The sequence below is a fragment of the Mustela nivalis genome (genome assembly GCF_964662115.1).
Source record: "Mustela nivalis genome assembly, chromosome: 6".
Classification (NCBI taxonomy): Eukaryota; Metazoa; Chordata; class Mammalia; order Carnivora; family Mustelidae; genus Mustela; species Mustela nivalis.
In genome coordinates, this window is record NC_139025.1 from 119,996,937 (window position 1) to 120,016,885 (window position 19,949).

Consider the following 19,949-nt stretch of genomic DNA (forward strand, 5'->3'; position numbering starts at 1 on the left):
ACTTTGGTGAGGGCTTTTATCATGGGTGGATATTGTACTTCGTCAAATGCTTTTTCTGCATCTGTTGAAATGATTACATGGATTTTTAATCCTTTCTCTTATTGATGTATTGTATCATGTTGATTGATTTGTGAATGTTGAATCACCCTTGCATCCCAGGAATAAATCCCACTTGGTTGTGGTGAATGACTTTTTTAATGTATTATTGGATTCAGTTTGGTAGTATTTTTTTTTTGAGGATTTTGTGTCTGTGTTTATCAGAGATACTGGCTTCTAGTTCTCTTGTGTGGTGTCTTTATCTGGTTTTGGTATTAGGGTGATAGTGGCCTAATAGCTTGGAAGTTTTCCTTACTCTTTTAATATCTGGAATAGTTTTGAAGAATAGGTATTAACTGTTTCTTAAATGTTTGGTAGCATTTGCCTGTAAAACTATCTGGTCCTGGACTTTAATTTGTTGGGAGTTTTTTGATTACTCTTGCAATCTCCTTGCTGCTTATCAGTCTTTTCAAATTTTCTGTTACTTCCTGCTTCAGGTTTGGTAGTTTATATGTTTGTAGGAATTTATTTTCTTTTAGATTGTCTAATTTTTTGGCATATTGTCTTTCATAACATTCTCTTACAACTGTATTTCTGTGGTGTTTGTTGTTATTTCTCTTCTTTCATTTGTGATTTTATTTATTGGGGTCCTTTCTCTCTCTCTCTCTTTTTTTTGATAAGTCTGGCTAGAGGTTTATCAGTTTTGTTGATCTTTTCATACAACTAGCTCTTGGTTTCATTGATCTGTTCTATTGTTTTTTTGTTTGTTTTTTTAGTTTCTGTATCATTTATTTCTGCTCTAATCTTTATTATTTCCTTCTTTCTGCTGGTTTTAGGTTTTGTTTGTTGTCCTTTTTCTAGCTCTTTTAAGTTTAAAGTTAGGTTATTTGAGACTTTTCTTTCTTCTTGAGGTAGGCCTTTATTGCTATAAACTTCCCTCTTAGAACCATTTTTCCTGTATCCCAAAAGTTGTGGACCATTGTGTTTTCATTTTTGTTTGTTTCCATATACTTTTTGACTTCTTCTTTGATTTTTTGGTTAACCCATTCATTTTTCAGTAGCATGTTATTTAACCTCCATGTATTTGTGTTCTTTCCACATTTTTCCTGTGGTTGGTTTCTAGTTTCATAGCATCGTGATCAGAAAAGATGAGTGGTATGACTTTGATCTTGAATTTGTTGAGGGTTGTTTTGTGGACTAATATGTGATCTATTCTGGAGCATGTTCTTTGTGCCTCTAACAAGCATGTGTATTCTGCTATCCTGTATATATTTGTTAAATTCATCTGGTCCAGTGTGTTATTCAAAGCCACTGTTTCCTTGTTGATTTTCTATTTGGGTGATTTGTCCATCAGTATAAGTGGGGTGTTAAAGTCCCCTATAATTACTGTTATTACTGTTGATTAGTTCCTTTTTATGTTTGTTATTAACTCTTTTATGTATTTGGGTGCTCCCATGTTAGGGGCATAAATATCTACAATTGTTATATATTCTTGTTGAATTGTACCGTTTATTATTTAATAGAGTCCTTCTTTGTCTCTTGGTACAGGCTGTTTTAAAGTCTGTTTTGTCCGATAGAAGCATTGCAGCTTTCTTTTGACATCCATTTGTGTGATAAATATTTCTCCACCCTCTCAGTTTGAATCTGCAGGTGTCTTTTAAATTGGAAATGGGTCTGTTGTAGGCAGCATATGGATGGGTCTTGTTTTTTTATCTTCTCTGTCACCCTATATTTTTTGTTTGGGGCATTTAGTCCACTTAGATTCAAAGTAATTATTGATAAATGCTTATTTATTGCCATTTTTTGTTACTTGTTTTGTGGTTGTTTTCGTATAGTTTCTCTGATCCTTTTCTTTCTCTCTTCCATGGTTTGCTGGTTTTCTTTTATTATATGCTTGGATTCCTTTCTTTTTAGCTTTGCATATCTTTTCATATTACTAGTTTTTGATTTGTGGTTACCGTTAGGTTTATATATAACATCTTCTGCATATAGCAGTCTATGTCAAGTTGATGGTTGCTTAAGTTTGAACCCATTCTTTACTCTTTTCTCCCCCAGTGGTTTAGGTATATAGTGTCAGATTTTACATCTTTTTGTTTTGTGAATCCCTTGACAGATTTTAGTTGTGATGTTTGTTCAGCCAGTCTTTGGGTCCTTTTCTGGGTTGTTTGCTCTGATGTGAGTGTTATCTAGTTGTATCTACTGTATGTAGTTATCTAGCTGTATCTGTGGGGTGAAGTGAGTTTAGGGTCCTCCTACTTTGCCATCTTTCCTAGAAGTACTGTCATTTCTACTTTTAAAATATATTACTAACTCAGTCATTTCTCTCTAACTCCTGGCCATTCTGGGTCTAGCCAGCTGGTCTCACCCAGTGTATTACACTAGCACCACATACTATACTAGCACATAACCTCCTGTGTCCCCCAGAATCATCTCCCTACAGGACATCCAGAGATACTCTTTTAAAGCCACCTTGTGAACCAGTCAGAACCTACTGGTCCTCTGCTTAGAACCCACCAATATGCCCCTATAACTATAACTTGAAAATAAGAACTGAACTTCTGACCACGGTCTGTATAACTGTATGAGCTCTGGTCACCTCTTCAATGTATTGCTTCCTCACTCCTTTGTTTCTCTCTCCAGGCCCCTCCACATCGTCTTCTTTACCAGTCCTGAAGTATATTCCAGATTTAGACTCTCTGTCTCACTTTGTATCTGCCATCTGCCTGAAATATTCTTCCTCTAGGCAATACTTAACGGCCATATCCCACTTGTTTAGAGAATCCTTTCCGGTTTAACCACCATATGCTGAAACAGCCTTTCCCCGATCTCATTTCACACCCTTCCTTCTTCATAACAGTTAACACCCTGTGACATTTAACAGACATCATCTGTTCCTTACACTAGAGCAGAGACTGTCTAGAATCAGTTGCATACTAAGGATGAGAGTGGAAATCCTTTCCTTGTTCCAATAAGGTGAATACGTTTAGTCTGTCAGTGTTATGTCCATTAACTGTAGATTTTTCATAGATGCCCTTATTAGCTTGAGGAAATTTCTTTCTGTTCCTAGTTTGGAAATGTTGTTTGCCTTTACTTTATTTTCAGAGCCCTGGTATCATTATCTTTTATAATTTTGCGTGTTTTTGTAGCTGCTTTCAAAGAAGGATTCGCTAACCTCTTCTTTCCACCATAACCTATGTCTTGCCTTTCATTAATTATTTTGTAAGCTAATTTGTCCCAAAGAAGACTATAAATTGAATGCTAAATGTTTGATGAATATTTCAAGTGGCATTTTAAATGTGTGACTGTGCGGGGTGGGAGGAATAATAAAGCTTGGTCTGGCAATGAAAGTTTGCCCAGAAGTGAGAGCACAAAATGAATTAGCCAAGTGGAAGCTTCTTTCCATCACAGTTGAAGTTTTCTGTGTGAGACAAGGTGAGGGCAATGGGGCAGTTAGTCTTAGGCTCTTGTCTTTGAGGTCAGTTCTTTCTGCCTTTCTACTTTTCATTAGCTGTTAAACATCATTTTAGTCTCACCGTTTCTGTGTGGTGTGTTGTGGCTTATGGCCTTGTCTGTGGTATATCAGTTGGGAGTAATCATTGTGTGTTTTGTGCTCACTTGACCTCCAGGAGCAGAAGGACTGAGGGTGGAGTTTGACCGGCAGTGCTCTACAGAGAGGCGCCACGACCCTCTCACAGTCATGGATGGTGTCAACAGGATTGTCTCCGTGCGGTCAGGTGTGAAGGAGGGTTGAGCAGGATGCTGTCTGCTTGCCTTCATAAAACAGAACTGTTAACTTACTAAACAGAATACTACTGCTTCATTCTTATGTGGCACTTAAGGCTGGGACAATAAGCTATATTGCTGCAAAATTTAGTAGGTTTTATCTGCATCTTTCTAGTATGTTCAGTAAGATAATTACGTGAGTGGTTTGTGCACCTCACCAGTGATGGGGGGGATTACAGGGTGCCTGTTGGGTCCTTGGGACACGGGCAGTCTGGTAAGCCCAGTTTCACCCAGATAGAGATGGTGCTGTAAGACATGTGGGAGTACCAGCTTATGCAAGGTAAAGGTTGATGTATGAGGAAGCTACCTAAAGGGACTGAGTTGATCATTGATTCAGTGAGGGCTGGGCTCAGGTTTTTGTAAAATTGCACCCTCTGCAGGGAAAGCTGGGGCTTTTTATCCTGTTTCCTGGGTAACTGCCATCATATAAGACCTTGCCCTGGAAACCTCCCTGTAAGCCCTTGACCTGATGTGTGTGCTGGGTGACTGTGCTGTCCTCTCACACTGTGTTATAGTTATATATGAGCGTTTCCATCAGGGCATTGCCTACTTGTCCTCAGTTTTCCTAGTAATTGGTATAGTGTGTATAGAAAGACAGTATGTATTAAATGTTATTCACTACGAGTAGTGTGAACTCAAATTTGGGAGAACTTGGGTTGGAGGAGCCAGCTGTTCTTCAAATATAATGTAGATGATTTTGCTTTTTATCTAAAGAAGTTTGTGTTGATCACGTGATAGGACCCAACCCCACGGCATGCTTTTCTCTGCTAGGCCGAGAATGGTCTGACTGGTCCAGTGAGCTGCGCATCCCAGGGGATGAGTTGAAGTGGAAGTTCATCAGTGATGGGTCTGTGAATGGGTGGGGCTGGCGCTTCACAGTGTATCCCATCATGCCAGCTGCAGGTAAGTTGGGGGCCTGGCAGCATCCAGGTCCTAATGACTCAAGCAAGGTGGACATACAAACCATTTTCATTTAGTGCTTTGTAGTCTGCCTTCTCCTAATGTGTTGGGAGCCTGCCCTGCCCAAGGTCCCACTGCAGTGATGATCAGAACTCCAAAGAGCCACCTGAGCTGTCCAGTTGTTGTTAGCAGTCCATCACCTAATGGGGAAGGAGTTACTGCTGTTGCAGCAGCACCACCACCACCGCTGTTGCTGCTACTACTGCTACTACCACTTCTTCTCCTTCCTTCTTCCTTCTTTTTCGATTTTATTTGTTTAGTTGAGAGAGAAAGAGAGCAAAAGTGGGGACTAGGGGCAGAGGGAGAGGTACAAGCAGACTCCCTGCTGAGCAGAGAGCCCAACACGGGGCTCGATCCCCGGCTTGGGATCATGACCTGAGCTGAAGACAGTTAACTGACTGAGCCACGAGGCACTCCACTGCTTGCACTTCTTAATCTGTTTGATTTTCAGATAAAATGTTAATGTACAGAGTGTAGTTATGTGACACAGACAGTGGCAGTACCATGGGCATCCCTCTAATCACAGCATCCGTGTAGACAAGGCCCACTGGGTCAGATTTGTGTAGGTCTTTTTGTGGGATAGCCCTCTTCCTTTTCAACACAGGGACATTTACAGTGCTCATTTCCCAGGCCCTAAAGACCTCCTTTCTGATCGCTGCGTCCTCTCCTGTCCATCCATGGACTTGGTGACATGTCTGTTAGACTTCCGACTCAATCTCACTTCAAACAGAAGCATTGTCCCTCGTCTTGCGGCATCGCTGGCAGCCTGTGCACAGCTGAGTGCCTTAGGTAAATAGCACCTTTATTATCACATCTGTTGTACTTGGTGGGAAAAATGGTCAAGCTTCTGATATTTTCTGTCTGCTCATTTTAGCTGCCAGTCACAGAATGTGGGCCCTCCAAAGACTGAGGAAGCTGCTTACAACTGAATTTGGACAGTCAATCAACATAAACAGGCTACTTGGAGATAATGATGGGGAAGCAAGAGCTTTGGTATGGAACGTTAAATTGAAGTTTCTAGATATTTGACCTTTGGGAATAAAATATTGTTTAATTAGTTTAAACTTCTAAGTCACTGAGAAGAGTTGAGAAATTCTACATAGGAATAAGGCCGCCTTTGTCCCTTCTAGACTCCTTTATGTTGCTCCATATACTCAGTGCAGATTGGCTTGTGATTTTTAGAAACAGATGTGTCAATGGCTATGAGCATAGGATTATGTCTGTTAGACTTTGCAAAAAGTCTGGCCCACAGCATCCCCTTGTTTTTGCTGTATGAGATAGTTATTGTTGAAAGGATGCTTGATCTTAACCATCTTAGGAGATGGGGCTTTAAGGCCAGAAGGGGATTGGTTCCCTGCAAGTGGCTATACTGAAATCAAGACCAAGCATTCTGAGGTGAATTTTCACCTGGTCTCATTAAAAAGGGTTGCTGGTCTTATTAAAAAGGGTTCTTTGTTTTTAATTTTAGTGCTCATCAAACCTATTTGAAAAATATCAATACATATTATTTTAGGGGAAATAGTACCAACATAACAAAATATTGAACGCATAGAAACAAAATGCTTATTATCTTCCCTACATTTTGGATTACTAGCATATAATTTTGTTGTTTTCTTAGAGTTTTACAGGTAGTGCCCTTGCTGCTTTGGTAAAAGGCCTTCCAGAAGCTTTGCAAAGGCAGTTTGAATATGAAGATCCTATTGTAAGAGGTGGCAAGCAGCTGCTCCACAGCCCGTTCTTTAAGGTAATGCTTGACTTGTTTTAAAGTGATAAGGAGAGCCACTGAGAGTGGTCATGTGTAGTACATTGCATTTTAGGCCTCATTGGGGACAGGTGTAGGTATTGCTGAAGTTGGGTATGAAAAATGTCCAGAAATGACTAAGTAACCTAAGCCCTTAATACTTTAAGCAAGTATTAGTATACTTGATGAGATGCTTGACTTAGGCAGCAAGTATTGTCAGTTGTCAGATCTGAGCTCCTATGTGTCAGGTGCATCACTAGGGGCTGGGTAGGAATAATCCACGTCACTGGTGATGGTGAAATATTTGGTTGGTACATAGCAGTCATCCTGGAATAAGGAGCTCCTGAATGAGGATTCACAGAAATCCTATAATGATGTCTGTGTTTAGTACGCAGTATTGGTTAAATAAGAGTATTAGCTACATTTTTTAGCTTCCTTGTGTTATTAATTTTTGGTTGCTTCAGGTACTGGTAGCTCTTGCTTGTGACCTGGAACTAGACACTCTCCCCTGCTGTGCTGAGACACACAAGTGGGCTTGGTTCCGAAGGTACTGCATGGCCTCCCGTGTTGCTGTGGCCCTGGACAAAAGAACACCATTGCCACGTCTTTTTCTTGATGAGGTATTGCATGTTATTTTGAAATCACTTCTGGAATGTAAAAACTTTCTTTTTCAGCTATGGTATAAAAAGATGCTGATATTTATGAGACACAGCAACATTCTCTTACAAAGGAGTACCGTAAAGAAAAAAGCACACAGGTGAAACTGAATAAACAGTCGCTGTGAATTTCAGTTAAAGTTTATTTTTAGTTAATAAAAGATATAATGGCATTATAAGGATATAATAGGTATTTTCAAATATCTTAGACTTGATATAATCGTATTGGTTTTGCTTATTAACTATAAAATCACAATTTTGATGTTGCTATTCTCTCAGATTGTTGGATGGGGATTACTTCTGTGTTTTTAATATTATTTTATTTTTGAGAGATGAGTGTTTGATAATCTCATAATAATATTGTCTAGGTGGCTAAGAAGATTCGTGAGTTAATGGCAGACAGCGAACCCATGGATGTTCTCCATGAGAGCCATGATATTTTTAAAAGAGAGCAAGATGAACAACTTGTGCAGTGGATGAACAGGTTATTATATCAGAACCAAGAATAATATGTACTGGAGAAAGATGTTTTATGTGCAGTTCTTTACCATGTCAGTTGTTCACTTAATGTTTGTTGTAGGCGACCAGATGACTGGATTCTTTCTGCTGGTGGCAGTGGAACAATTTATGGATGGGGGCATAATCATAGGGGACAGCTTGGGGGCATTGAAGGTGCAAAAGTTAAAGTTCCCACTCCATGTGAAGCCCTTGCAACTCTCAGACCTGTACAGTTAATTGGAGGAGAACAGACTCTCTTTGCAGTGACAGCTGATGGAAAGGTAAGGGTACATTTTCTGTGTCATGACATTAAAACTAAGAGACAGCTATGGCTAGAGTGCATTGTTGGGTCCACAGTATGTGTAAGGATTCTATATTGAAACATTATCTCAAGGTTAATAGTACTTATGTTGGGCTGGAAGTGGTTATTATTCTAAATATTTCTGTGTGTGTTTTATAAATGTGTTTTATAACTTTATAGTTTTTGAAATACAGGCTACATAAAAAAGTATACTATTTGCAAATCAGTAATACCTTAGAGTATTCATTTTTTGTTTGCTATTGTAATGTTCTTTTAAAAAAATTAATTGCTTTTAGCATGATGAAATGGTTGATATTTATTTATTGGCTTTATGTCTGGTGACTTTATTCTACTCTTTTCTTTCCATTGTGTATTTCTTGTATTTTCTTTAAAGTCATCTATAAATGGATTTTGTTCCTTCTCAGTTCACTTCTCTTTTATTTTTTTCCTTTGGTGTGGAGGAAAGGAAGCTCATTGCTCTGGATAAGAGTTATGGTATAATATTGAGCAGGGTTGGTGGTCATGGGCTTGTTCTTAATCCAGGCAGCAAAGCAAACTCTGAATATTCCACCCACTTACTATGAGGTTTTGGTAGATGCTATTTATGAGATTGAGAACATTTCTTTTGCCTTCTGCATTTAAAAAACTGTTTATATTTGTTTTCTCTTTTAGTGGATTAATATAGTGAATTGAATTAATTGGTTTTCTTTCTTTCTTTCTTTCTTTCTTTCTTTCTTTCAAAGATTTTATTTATTTATTTATTTGACAGAGAGAGACACACACACACAGCGAGAGAGGGAACCAAGCAGGGTGAGGGGGAGAGGGAGAAGCAGGCTTACTGCTGAGAAGGGAGCCTGATGCGGGGCTCAATCCCAGCATCCTGGGATCATGACCTGAGCTGAAAGTAGATGGTTAACAATTGAGCCACCCAGGCGCCACATTAATTGGTTTTCTTATATTAAACCCTCTTCCATTCTCTGGGGAAACCCAGCTTGGTCAAGATAGGTTTAACTTTTTTGGGATTTGTGAATATTTGGGGATTTTGGGGAGCTCCAAGATCATGAATTCAGTCATTACAATGTTCCTGTCTTAAACACTTCTTGTCTGGTTCTGATACTCTATTATGTGTTTAACTTACACAACAATTAATTTAAATACACATTTATTATCTTGTAATTTCTCTGAGTCAGGACTCTGGAGGTGGTTTAGCTCGGTCCTCCCTCCCAGGATCTCTCAGCAGGCTGCAGTTGCCTCAAGGCTGTACTGAGGATTTGGCATGAGCTGTTGGTCGAGGCTGCCCTCAGTTCTTTGCCACCTCACACTTGGCCACTGGCTTCATTAGAGCAAGGAAGGGGGATGAGGCAAGAGAGCATGATAACAAGACCAAGTCACAGTCTGTGTGACCTAATCCAAAAGTGACAGTCCATCCCTGTTGCCATAGTCTGTCCATTAAAATTGAGTTGTTAGGTGTAGCCGATGTTCAGGGAGAAGAGATTACACAGGGTGGAAATCAGGGACCCTTGGGAACCACATCAGAAGCCGCCTGCCAAGAGTGTCAAGATTGTGCTGGTCTCATTAAAAAGGGTTGAAGTATATCCTCCTTCTTTTCTTCTCTTCTCTGGAAAATTCTTTGTCCTTTAGTTGTTTCCTGGTTATTTTAACTTGTATATTTAAAATCTGAAGTGAATTAGTATTTCTATCCTCCTTCCAAATAATACAAATACTGATCTTTTGTTATCCTGTGTTTTGGTGCAAACCCTTTAGGGAATGATAGGTATTATTATTTTAGTTGTTTTTATAGATAGACCCAAGTATTTTTTCCCCCAGATTTACCCAATGTTGTACAAATCTTTGTCTCACTGTTTATTATGTCTCAGACCTTATGTCTTTTAATCATTTTTCTTCTACTTTAAGCATGTATTTTCAATTTTTAGTGAGATTCTCTTGTTGGTTAATCCTCAGATTGTTTTTCTTTACTTGAATATGTATTTTGTTCTTCTTCCTAAAGTAAGGATTACAATTTTCTGGAAAGGTCATGGTAGTATTTTTGGCTACATGGGTCATATCGTCTCTGTTGAAACTATGAAAGCAGGCTGTGAACAGTATGTAAATGAATGTATGTGGCTCTGTTCCTATAAAACTTTATTTATGAAAGTAGATGGTAGGGCCTGATTTGGCTCATGGGCCATAATTTGCCAACCCTTGTTCTAGAGTATAAAATTTTCAGTTGACTTACTTTCAGTCAGCCTGTTAAAAGCTTAATTTTTCTGGTTTTTGGCCTTTATTGTTGCTAATGAGATGTCAACAGTCAGACTGATTTTTACCCAAATGAAGGTAATGTTGCTGCTTTTAATATCTTTCTTCAGTGATCTATAATTTTGCTATGATATATTTTTATTTTTTTGCATCTTTTTTGTTTTACTTTGTTTTTGCCAGGTGATAAGGAATGGAAGAGGGAGGGTTTCTGACTCTTGAAAAGTGATTTTTCAGTAACTCTGGTAAATTCCTAGACTTTCTTACCTCCCAGTGTTGCTTCTCTTCTATTCACTGTGTGATCTCTACCTGAAACTATGAGTTCTGTCTCTAACACCTTGTTTCATGTTTCTTCTTTTCTTTGTTTCTGTGCTTTATGCTAGAGAATATCTTCAGATCCATCTTCTAGTTCTGTAATCTCTTCACCACCTGTTTATATGATCTGCTGTTAAATATATCTGGGTTTTTTTTTTAATTTCAGTTATTGTCTTTTTAAGTCCTGGAAGTCCTGCTTTGGGTAATTTTGTACTTTCTTATTCCTTGGGGATACCTTCCAGCTTTCATTTCTTTAAATGTAGTATTAGACTGTTGTTTTTGCTGACTCCCACATGGTGTCTTCTTTCAACTATGAGCTGACCATTTTCCTTAGAATATTTTATTTAGAAATTCTTTAAGGCTCAGTTTAAAATTACTCATCAAAAGAGAATTTATAACCCCTATGTACTACCAGTCTAAGACATAATAAATTAAATTCTTTATCTAAGGAATTTAGACCAAATGTAACATAAATTCGGGCTGAAAACCAACCTAATGACCAGCTTTTGTCATTATGAATTCTTAGGAGAGATTTTCCCCTGTCTAATTCAGTGCTAAGATTGAGAAAAGCAACTTGCTTTGTTGTTCTCTTAGTTCTTGTTTGCTGTTGGCCCACTGGAGCCTCACCTTTCTACAGTCTCCTTTTAGGCTTTGGCACTTTTCCCCTGACATCCAGTGTGCTGAAGATTCTCAAAACCTTCAAGGGGACATTGGCTGGGCTCATCTATCAACCAGAGTTCTTGATTTCATTCCCCGTTTTAGTTCTTGAGGTTTCCTTACTCTTGTGTCAGTGCAGCAATGCATTTGAAACAGTATGAAACATTAAAGTTTTTATAGGAGGGATGTTTGGATATGCATTTGAAAAGGCAGTCTGATTTTAAAAAAATTAATGATAAACCTGCGTCCTCAAATAATTACCCACTGAGGGTGAAAGAAAAATAGTGTATTCTACTGTATGATTTAATGCTGTTTTGCTGAAATATTAAATATATTTAAGATTTTCTGTGAGTGTTATTATTAGGGATTTGTTCCAGGGTTAGGATCTTCTTTTCAGAATACATTCTTGTGAATTTGGGATTTCTAATAGTCATAACTATTTCTTTCATTTTTAGAGTTTTGATAAAACACAAAAAATGTTAAATATTCTTGTGGTTTTTAATTTTTAATTTCACTTCTCTGTGATAAAAATGTCTGTGACACTGATTGAGCTTGTTAATTACTAAAATATAGGGATAAATTTGGATTAAAAACCTGATAATTCTATTTTTCTTTTCTTAGCTTTATGCCACTGGATATGGTGCAGGTGGCAGACTAGGAATTGGAGGGACAGAGTCGGTATCTACCCCAACGTTACTTGAATCTATTCAGCATGTGTTTATTAAAAAAGTAGCTGTGAACTCAGGAGGAAAACACTGTCTTGCCCTCTCTTCAGAAGGAGAAGTTTACTCTTGGGGTGAGGCAGAAGATGGGAAGTTGGGGCATGGCAACAGAAGGTATTATGTGAAAACATCATTTTTGATGTTATGCTTTTCTTTTCTTATTTTAATTTTTGTATAATATATTGGCACTTTGTTTTTCAGAACAGCATTTATAGTATCTACTCAAGTTAAATGTTAATGACTCATTTGGCAGAAATAAGTTCTTGTTCCAATGTGTGGGGTTGCCTACGTGACCTTCCTAGTTGAGGAGAAAATCAATTCTGAATTTCTGATTTTTAAGTACTGAGTATGTTGAGTTTCTCTTTGTCCTTCTCCCCTTCCTCTGATCCTGAGTAATTCACTGAATCACAGTTGGCACTTTGGTACCATATGTGATACTAAAGCTATAAATACAGAGGAAATGGAATGGGACACACAAATGACAGTATTTTTTAAACAAAGCAAGCAAACAAACCCTCTAGGTTTTAGAAATTAATGGGAACTAACAGCCCAGTGGGAGTAACAAGGACCTTCATATACAAATAACTTAAAGCACCAGACACTGCAGCTCTAAAGATACTGGATAAGAGGAAGTAAAATTATGTACGGTGATCTGCAGAGGTTAATGCTGACAGACATGTGTATGAGGAGAATAACTGAGAGGCCAGGGGAAAAACGACCTAAAAGGATTAGACAGAATGGTCCACAGAGCTTATAGAGGGCAGATGATAGACCTTGTTCCCAAAACCTCATAATTCCCAGGGCATTGGTTAGAGGATTAAGAATGTGCACAAAAGTGGGGGAAAAAATTAAACATAGACTGTGTTGCTCTGATCCTGCCAATAAAGCTTAAAAGCAAGACATGAAAAGATTATACTATTTATAAGGAACCATGCTCAAGAGTATCTTTATGAATACAGACATATCAAGCATTCAGCAAGATAAACTTTACAGTGTTCTACATCCAATCAGAAATTATCAGGCATGTGTGTCTTCAAGAAATAATGTTGGGAAAATTGGGTGTTCAGATGCAAAAGAATGAAATTTGGTCCCTCATGTACATCACTTACAAAAATTAACTCAAAGTAGAATAAAAACTTAAGCGTAAGTGTAAGACCTGAAGCTGTAAAGCTTCTAGAAGAAAACAGGGAAAAGCTCCTTGACAGTGGTGTTTGCAGTGACTTTTTGAATATGACACTCATAGTGCAAGCACCAAAACAAAAAATAAACAAGTAGGACTGCGTCAAACAGCAAAAGAAACAATTGACAAAATGAAAAGCAGCCTGTAGAATAAGAGGAAATATTTGCAAACCATATAACCAGTCAGGGATTAATGTAGAAAATGTGTAAGGAATTCATATAACTCAATAGAAAAAAAAAAAAAAACCCACATGATTAACAAATGGGAAAAGACCCGAATAGACATTTTTTCCCCGAAGAATACATACAGATGTACTCATAGGTATATGAAAAGTTTCTCAACATCACTAATCATCAGGGAAATGCAAATCAAAACCACAATCAGATATTACCTCACACTTGTTAGAATGGCTATTATCAAGAAGGCAAGAAATAGGAAGTGCTGGTGAGGATGTGGAGAAAGGTAAACTTTGTACAATGTTGGTGGGAATATAAATTGGTGCAGCAAGTATAGAAAAACATAGAAAAAAGTAAAAAAATAAAACTACCATATGATCCAGCAATCCCTCTTTTGGATATATATCTGAAGGAAACAAAATCATTGTCTTGAAAGGATCTGCACTCATGTTCAGTGTGGCATTGTTTATAATAGCCAAGACATGGAACAACCTAAGTGTTCATCAGCAGATGAATGAATAAAGAAAATGTGGGGTGGTGTGTGGAGTGTGTATGTGTGTGTGTATGTGTATTATTCAGCCATAGAAAAGGAAATCTTGGTATTTGTGATAACTTGGATGAACCTTGAAGACATTATCTTAAGTGAAATGAGTCAGAGAAAGAGAAAACACTAAGATCTCACTTATATGTGAAATCTAAAAAGCTAAACTCATTGAAATAGAGTAGGTTGGGAGTTACCCAAGGCTTGAGGTTGGAGATTGAGGAAATGTTGACAGAGTGTACTAACTTCCAGTAATAAGGTGAATAAGTTATGGGGATTTAACCTACAGTATAGTGACTATAGATAACAATACATTTTATTGTATCCTTGAAAGTTGCTAAGAGAGAGTAGATCTTTTTTTTTTTTTTTTTAAGATTTTATTTTTATTTATTTGACAGAGACAGATACAGCGAAAGAGGGAACAGAAGCAGGGGAAGCAGGAGAGGGAGAAGCAGACCTCCCGCTAAGCAGGGAGCCTGATGCAGGACTCCATCCCAGGACCCTGGGATCGTGACCTGAGCCGAAGGCAGATGCTTAATGACTGAGCCACCCAGGCGCCCTGAGGGTAGATCTTAAATGTTCTCACCGCACAAAAATATTATTATGTGAGGTGATGGGTTTGTTAACTAAACTTACTGTAATAATCATTTTGTAATGTATACATGTATCAAATCATCACATTATACACCTTGAATTTATTTATTTTTATATGTCAGTTATATCTCAAAGCTATATAAAAATTATCAGGGATACAAAAAGTCAGGAAAATAGAGCCCATATAAGGAGAAAAATCAGTCGATTAAAACTGACCCAGAAATGACATAAGTGATACTACTGGATAAGAATGTTAAAACAGTATTTTAACCACAATCCTATGTTATTAAGAAACTTCTTGGAAAATTTGAACATTTTAGAGACTGAAAGATATTTAACCAAATGCTTTAACCAAAGTCTTAATGATATGAAATATGTCTGAAATGAAAAGTACAGTACATGTTTAATACAGGTTAATGTATAATCTGTTTAATACAGGTTAATATATATGTATATGCAATGTTTAGTGTAGAGTAAACATTGCAGACAAATAGATCGATGAACTTGATGACCTAACAATAGAAACTGAAACACAGAAATGAAATACACATACATAAAATGAACATAGCATCAGTGAATTGTGGATATACAGTCTTAAGTGGCCTATTCTATGAATAGTTTGGAGCCACCAGTGGAGGATGGGGGGAGATTTTGAAAAATAATAGCGAAAAATATGCAAATTTGATGAAAACTATAAACTCAAAGATTTAAGAAGGTCAAAGAACTTAACGCAAAAGGAACATGAAGGAAACTTACCAAGGCACATGGTCAAGGCTCAAGACTGCTGGTAAAGAGAAAAAACTCATAAAAGTAGCTAGAGGGAAAAATACATGTTACATATATAGAAAAAAGACAAAGGATGACAGCAAATTTCTTACAGAAAACAATGCAAGCTAGAAGATGGTGGAGGTACTGAAAGTAAAAATAACTGTCAACCTAGAATTTGTTTACTGTAGGAAAATATTTTTTCAAGAATAAAATTGAAGTAGACTCATTCAGACATAACAAAAGCTGAGATAATTCAACACCTGCAGACTTGCACAACAAAAATGTTAAAGGAGTTACTTCAAACAGAAGGAAAGTTATATCAGATGGAATTAGGGTTCTATACAAATGAATGATGAAATTGCTCATGGGTTAATTAATATCATGACTTTTTTCTTAATATATAAATATTTTCAAAAGGTAATTGAGTATTTCAAGGGTATAATAAAAATGAATTGAGACACAGAAGTAAAATATATAGCAATAATAAGAGGAAGACCACATCAACACAGAGGCTTTGGGAGTAGGAAATAGAAGTATTCCACTGTGATGCTCTTATATTATACATGATGTAGTATGTGACCAGATTAAACTGTAATAGAGAGGTATTCTGCATACCCTAAAACAAACATTAATATAATGCAACAAAAAGCTTTACTTGATAAACCTACAAAGAAGCTAAAGTGAAATTGTAAAACATACTATAAGAAGAAAAAAAATTGAGTAAACAAAGGAGATAAGTAGGAAAAAGATAGCAAGATGTGATATAAGCAAAAATATATCAACAGTAACATCAAATGTAAATGGTTTAGACACTTCATTTAAAAGTCAGAGGTTGTCAGAAGGGATATAAAAGCAAGATTAAATCTATTTTAAAACTAATTTTAAATATTAGACACATAAATAGATTACAAGTAAAAAAAATGGAAAAATATATACCATGTTAACACTAATCAAAAGAAAACTGGTATGCTTGTATTAATATCATACATAGATTTCACAGCAAAGAATATTGAGAGGGATAAAAAGGGTCAATTAGTAATGATGAAGTGGTCAGTCATCGAGGGGACATAATATCTTAAATGTTGATACAATTAATGGTAGACCTTCTGAATACATGAAATTAAACAAAATGACAGAGTTGCAGGTAAAAATAGACAAATCCACAGTTACAGTTGGAGATTTTAATACCCTTCTCTCAATAAGCAATAAAACATGTAAATAGAAAATCTGTCAGAAGACAACTCTTGTCAACTAACTTGATCAAATACTCATTTACAGAACATTCAATTTAGCAAAAGCACTTTCTTTTCAACTGCACATGTAACAGCTACCAACACAGACTATAATTTGGGCCAAAAAACCAAATCATACACATCAAGAGTACTCAAGTAATATAAATTATATTCTGTGACCCTAATGGAATTAATTAGAAACCAATAACAATAAAATCTCTGGGAAATCTTCCAAATATTTGGAAAGTAAATAAAACCTTTTGAAATAACTGGCCAAAGAGGGAATCAGAAGTAAATTAGAAATGATTTTGACCATGGGGCTCCTGGGTGGCTGAGTGAGTTAAGCGTCTGCCTTCAGCTTAGATTATGATCCCAGGGTTCTGAGATCAAGCCCTACATTGGGCTCCCTGCTCTGCAGGGAGCCTGCTTCTCCCTCTCCCCTGCTTGCTACTCCCCTTGCTCAGGTGCTCTCTCTTCTGTCAAATAAATAAACAGAATCTTTAAAAAAAAAAAAAAAGAAAAGAAAAGAAAAGAAAGAAAGAAAGGAAAAAGATTTTTCACCTGAGTGAAAATGTAAACAGAGTATAAAAATGTATGTGATCCAGCAAAGGCAGTACTTAGGAGATTTATAGCATAAAATGCCTTTTTAAAAAAATTTATAAAAGAAACATTTTTTTAAATGACCAGTTTGTACGTTGAGACCTAGAATAAGGACAAATGCAACCCAGAATAAGCAGAATAAAGGAAATAAGGAAGATCAGAGTGAGAATCCATGAAACAGAAAATAGAGCAATAGAGAAAAATCAAAGAAAACAAAAGTTAGTTTTTTGAGAAAGTCAGTATAAAACCTGCCTCTAGACTGATCAAGAAAAAAGATTATACAAATTGTAGCAATATCAGGAATGAGGGCATTTAATCACTGCAGAATGAATAGCTATTGAACAATATATAATGAACATCTTTATGACAACAAATGCAGCTTTTTAGATGAGATGGACAAATTCCTCAAAGGACACACACTCTTTAATGCTCACTCAAGAAGCAATAGGTGACTCAGATAGCTTTGTGTCTATTTAAGTAAATGAGTTTCCCATAAATAAATCTCCATAAACAGGTGATATGGTTTCTGCCACATGTATAAGTAACAGATAATACCAATTCTTAACAAACTATTTTAGAAAATTGAGGAGGGCATTCTCCCCAACTCTCCTTTGTGGATAGCTTTAGTCTTACATCAAAACTAGACTTAGACATTAATAGAGAAATACAGACCAATGTCCTTCATGAAAGTAGATATAAAAATTCTTAAGATTTTAGAAAATCAAATCTGACAATATATAAAAGGGTAATACACCACCATGATCAAGTGAGTTTTATGTCAGAAATTGCATAATTGTCTTTTAACATTGGAAAATGAAGCCAGTAATAAAGAAAAACCACATATGGTCATCTTAGTAGATGAAGGAAGGAAAAACATTTGGTAAACTTCACCAGTTCCTGACAAACAGTTTTCACTAATCTAGGAATAAAAAAGAGAACTTCTGTGACTTGATGAAGAGCATCTCTGTTACACATAGAGCTAATACAATACTTAAGAGTGACAGACTGAACCTCCTCCAATTTCAGGAAAAAGACAAGGACATCTACTATCAAGATTCAGTATTGTACTTCAAGATTAGCACGTGCAGTATAGCAGTATAAAAAAGGCATTCAGATTGGGAAGAGAATTAAAGCTATTTACATGTAGCATAATTGTTGATATAGAAAATCCATGCTATCAACAAAAAAGCTACTAGAATTAATAAGTGAGATTAGCAGGGTTGAAGGATAGATCACTAAGTAAAAGGCAGTTGTGTGTCTATACATACACAATGTAATCAGAAATTAAAGTTTTAAAAATACCATTTATATTATCCTCCTCCCAGAATTGAAATAGTAAGGGACAAATTTGACTTGGTGGGGGGAGGAGGTTAAAAAAAAAACAAAAAACGTGGAGAATTTATAGGCAGAAAACTATAAAATACTGGTGGGGGAAATTTTAAAAGACCTAAAATTATGGAGGAGAGTATACTCTGTGTTCATGGATTAGAAGACAATATTATTTTGTCAGTTTTCCTCCAATTAACCTACACGTTTTACCCCTTCCCAATTAAAATGTGTGTAAAAATTGACAAACTGATTGCAAAATTCATATGGAAATTCAGAGTGCCTAGAATAATCAAAACAATTTTAAAAATAAGGAGCAAAGTTGGAGGACTGACATTATTTCAAACCTCATTTTAAAGCTACGGTAATCGAGACAGTATAGTATTGTAAAAAGAGAAAGGTACCAGTGAAACACAAGAGTCTAAAAATGTATCACAAATACTGAATAGTGACTGGAAAAATTAAGCTTGATTTCTCTCTTATAACTTCCAATGCACAGTTTACAAAAGTGCAGACATTTTATTGGAGAACAGAACTTTTTCAACAAATGGTCTTGAACAATTGGATTACCATATAGCAGCAGTGAACTTCTTGCACCACATCCAGATTTAACTCAAAAGGATTGGTAATCATAAATGTAAAACCTAAATCCAAAATCTTCTAGAAGAAAACATGAGAGAAAACCTTTGTGACTTAGGTCAGATAAGGATTTTTAGATAAAACTCCAAAAACATAATCCAGTAAAGAAAAATAGGATAAATTGAACTTCATAAAAATGTAAACTTCAGGCTTTTGAAAGATAGATTGAAAAGACATGCTGCATACAGACTGAGAAAACATTATTTGTAATGATACATCTGGCTAAGGTCTTTCAAAACTCAATAATAAGAAAATAAACAAGTTTGCTATCAGTGTTTGCCCCATTGTAGGCTAGTTAACATTCAAATGATAAAACTCCTTAAATGTTGATTTATAGCAAGGGTGGGCAACTTGTTTTGGTAGAGTCAGGTAGTAATAAATATTTTAGGCCAGCCACATGCAGTCTTTGTTGTTTATGCTTCAGTTTTTGTTTTAGTTTTTTAATAGCCCTTTAAAAATATAAAATTCATTCTTGTTAATTGGCCTTTCAAAAACAGGCCACGGGCCAGATTGGCCTGCATTGGGCACTAGTCTCCTGGCTTCTCATTTCGATTGAATGTCTCTGCTCTCTGGCATTAGGGTAGCTGGTATAAAAGGAGACATTTAGAAAATAATGAAGTTTTGACTTCAGGTCTGAATGATTGTTCTTAATTAACTGATTTGAGAGGTATACATTAAATAAGTGAACAGCAAACCAAAAGTCTAGTATTTAATACTTTTAAAATATTTAAGAATAAAACTATTACAGTTATCCTTGTTGACCTTATTTGCAGTCCATGTGACCGCCCTCGAGTCATTGAGTCTCTGAGAGGAATTGAAGTGGTTGATGTTGCTGCTGGTGGAGCCCACAGTGCCTGCGTCACAGCAGCAGGGGACCTCTACACATGGGGCAAAGGCCGGTATGGCCGCCTGGGACACAGCGACAGCGAGGACCAGTTAAAGCCAAAGCTGGTGAGAAGGCACCTTGAAAA

At 36.5% G+C, this 19,949-nt stretch overlaps 1 protein-coding gene across 8 annotated transcripts in view; it reads left to right on the forward strand.

The window, feature by feature from the left end:
• HERC2 (HECT and RLD domain containing E3 ubiquitin protein ligase 2) overlaps positions 1–19,949 on the forward strand; it is a 237,444-nt gene that overhangs the window by 196,164 nt on the left and 21,331 nt on the right. For all 8 annotated transcript variants that reach the window (XM_082735976.1, XM_082735972.1, XM_082735973.1 and 5 more), the window contains exons 71-80: positions 3,663–3,770; positions 4,591–4,722; positions 5,410–5,568; positions 5,654–5,772; positions 6,398–6,523; positions 6,985–7,140; positions 7,545–7,660; positions 7,757–7,955; positions 11,822–12,036; positions 19,752–19,929. In XM_082735976.1, coding sequence (XP_082592102.1) covers positions 3,663–3,770; positions 4,591–4,722; positions 5,410–5,568; positions 5,654–5,772; positions 6,398–6,523; positions 6,985–7,140; positions 7,545–7,660; positions 7,757–7,955; positions 11,822–12,036; positions 19,752–19,929 — 1,508 coding nt within the window. The remainder of the gene's footprint in view (positions 1–3,662; positions 3,771–4,590; positions 4,723–5,409; positions 5,569–5,653; positions 5,773–6,397; positions 6,524–6,984; positions 7,141–7,544; positions 7,661–7,756; positions 7,956–11,821; positions 12,037–19,751; positions 19,930–19,949) is intronic.